The sequence below is a fragment of the Penaeus monodon genome, chromosome 21, assembly GCF_015228065.2.
Source record: "Penaeus monodon isolate SGIC_2016 chromosome 21, NSTDA_Pmon_1, whole genome shotgun sequence".
NCBI classification, from domain to species: Eukaryota; Metazoa; Arthropoda; class Malacostraca; order Decapoda; family Penaeidae; genus Penaeus; species Penaeus monodon.
In genome coordinates this window covers 21,749,683-21,752,711 of record NC_051406.1, presented here as the reverse complement: position 1 = coordinate 21,752,711, position 3,029 = coordinate 21,749,683, and the positions used below count along the sequence as shown (strand labels likewise).

The 3,029-nt window shown below is 38.7% G+C and overlaps 1 protein-coding gene across 1 annotated transcript in view; it reads left to right on the top strand.

Annotated features, from left to right (window-relative positions):
• Positions 1 to 3,029, top strand: part of LOC119586608 (DNA polymerase theta-like) — a gene marked incomplete at its 3' end in the record, with an annotated part of 48,768 nt that overhangs the window by 3,079 nt on the left and 42,660 nt on the right. The window contains 4 exon segments of the mRNA XM_037935358.1: positions 78 to 1,634; positions 1,852 to 1,963; positions 2,248 to 2,363; positions 2,590 to 2,714. Coding sequence (XP_037791286.1) covers positions 78 to 1,634; positions 1,852 to 1,963; positions 2,248 to 2,363; positions 2,590 to 2,714 — 1,910 coding nt within the window.

Genomic DNA, 3,029 nt, shown 5'->3' with positions numbered 1-3,029 from the left:
AATGATTGTTTAAATTTTCTACTTAAGCAGAGGTATACTGTTATATTTTTTGATTCTTGAAACTTGCAACATTTCAGCATGATTGCACCTTTGGGGACTCCTTCTGCAATGATGATGTACTGGACGGTGTATGTGAAATTGAGGCCCAGTATGTGGTCTCCTCGAAAAAAAGGCGGTCTTCTGTGCTGTTTTCCAGTGATTCCCCTAATCAAGGAAGGAAGCATGGGAAGAGAAGAAGGACACAGTCAAATGGTGGTGCAGAGATGACAGTTAGTGGGAAGCATTGCCCATACCCTGGGGATAAGGAGAATGTCTTGGCTACACCAATTGGGGCAGATACTCTTGAGGCTATAGATGCTCTGGATTTAGATGAAGATGCCTTCCCAGATGAAGTCACTTCTCCTTTGCCTGAGCAAAGCACAAACATTGCACATAAACATGGTACCAAGTGCACTTCAGCGAAGAGCAGAAATAGTGGTATCAGGAGCAATGTTTTCTTGTATATCTCATCCTTTGAAGGAAATGTGACTCTACGAAGATCCCAGAGAATCAGAGTGAAGAGTGAAGAAGAGAGACACACACCCAGGGCCACCCCCATCCATGGGAACAATGATGGTGTTGTAGTTTGTGGCTCAAAAAACACCATAGGCAAAAAAAGTCCATGTGCCACACCTAAACGCAGAGGAATGTCAAAGGATGAGATCGATAGAGCAAGGACCATATTAAACACTACCAAAACTTCTGCTAGGCTGGTTCCAAGGCCAATTGCAGGAAGTCCTGAGTCACACTTTAAAGAGAAACTGGAGAAAAAGAGTGCAAAAACCTTGAATGGTGATGCAACTAGAGGTAAAAGTGAAGTTGACAGTCATGGGACACAACTGACTGATTCCCCTGTCCCACAACCTGATCATAGAAAGAAAAGGGGTGGTGGAACAGTAATCATTAAAGAGAACAAAGAGAAAAATGAAGGTAAGCAGGTAACACCTAATGCCTTGTTGCAATTATATAGAGGGAATGATTTTAATGTTTCACCAAATAACAGCTCAAGACAAGTAAAACTCACAGCTAAAATGAAAGCAGCAGTTAGTGAACAGAGTCCTTTAGAAATGGAAGGAGAGAAGAGTGGTGGCTCTTCACCTGGTAGAAAGGCTCATGAAAATAAAGCACACAACACCTCAAGGCAAAGTCCAGATAGATTGTTAAAACCTTTTAAGGAGAACAAATGTGAAAATGGCAAATCTACCAAACCCCCAGGAGAAAATTGTCAAAGTTATGTTGGGTCTGGAATCACAGGAGAAGTGAAACAGCCTGCTAGAGATTGTGCCCAGGCATCTACAGTAAAATATCTATCTTTGGACAAACCTGAAACTGTTTTTCATATCCAAGATCCTGAAGCCACAGCACCTCCTGTGCTATTAAAAGACAACTCTCCTCCTTGTGAAGCAAAAGAATTAGAGAGAATATCTGCAGTAAAAGAACCTGTATCTCCAGACTTCCACATTGTACAAGCTAGTCCAAGACCCAAGACAGCACTGAGGTCTCCGTTTGCTGACTCCAAGAATATGTCGAGCTTCATTTCCACACAGGCAAAGATGGAACTGGCATCCTGGGGTTTGCCTGAAGCTGTCTTGGAGGTGTGTTGTTGAATGATTAGATCAGAGTGTGTTTTGTCTCTTTTAGGAGAGATAAAAGTGTGTTCTTGTGTAGATATTATAAGAAAAAAATGTGTATGGTATCATCATTAATACCTTGTTTGTATATGTATATTTTTTACTTATTTTTGCAAATATGGCTGTAAGGGATACATTTTTTTGTTTCTGAAGATACAATTTATTATTGGATGGCTTTCAGCGTTATGTAAACAATGGAATCCAGACAATGTTTCCTTGGCAAGCAGAATGCTTAAGTTTGCCAGAGGTACTAAATGGAAAAAACTTGGTGTATTCTGCTCCAACTTCAGCAGGTGAGGTTTTAGGAAATTGTTGATTATAATAAGCAGCAGTAGATATTAGTAAATAGTATGACAAGATGTGAATAAATTGATTTGAGTATAATGGTAAGGAAATGTTAAAGAAAGGGTTAAATAAGTAGATTATAAGATAACAGTGGTAATTGAGGGTAATAATAATTGAAAAAAAATCAGAAAAGGAGTGAACCTTGAGTGATGATGTTAAAGTTTGTCAGTGTCTTCAATTATGCTTTTGGTAAAACAGGCTTGCATTGAGGACTCATTTTTTTCTTTTTTAGGCAAGACGTTAGTGGCAGAGCTCCTACTACTTAAGCGGGTAATTGAAACTGGAAGAAAAGGGGTGTTTATTCTGCCCTTCGTCTCAGTGGCTAGAGAGAAGATGTATTACTTGCAGGTTGGTTTTGACAGTTGAGTTAGATGATCCTGTGATTCAAGTGTATACTTTAATTAGCTTTATTATTGTGTATTGATATTCTGGGGACCGAATGTATCTTTTCTACAATATAAGAAAGTGAACCTGTGTCTTAAAAGGAAAGAAATTGGAAATAAAGTATATGAATTGATAATGGATAAATTTCAAATGAATATATACATCTCCCCCCCTCTCCATCATTGACCAGAAAATGTTTGGTGTGGTTGGTGTGCGCGTCGAGGGATTCATGGGCTCGCAGGGTCCTCCAGGGGGTCTACGTGCCACAGATATTGCTGTCTGCACAATTGAGAAGGCAAACAACCTAGTCAATCGGTAGGACCAACTGGCTACTTGCTTACTGTACTTTACTTTCTTCTTCTGCATGTAGATTTTTGCTCTACCTTTTCCTGTTTTACTTTAATGAGGCTTACACTGTCAAGCAATTATGTTAATGTATTTTTATTTATATGAAAGCATTTTTACTTATATGAAAGCAGTACATATTTTGCCTCTTTCTAAATGTGTGGTTGAAAGCTTTATATTGCTTTTTAAGTCCCAAAAATTTCCTTTAGAGTATAGACAAATTGCTAATACTTTTTTCCACCTGGGTTTACAAGATCCTAAGTAACAGTATAAAGAACTTATAAC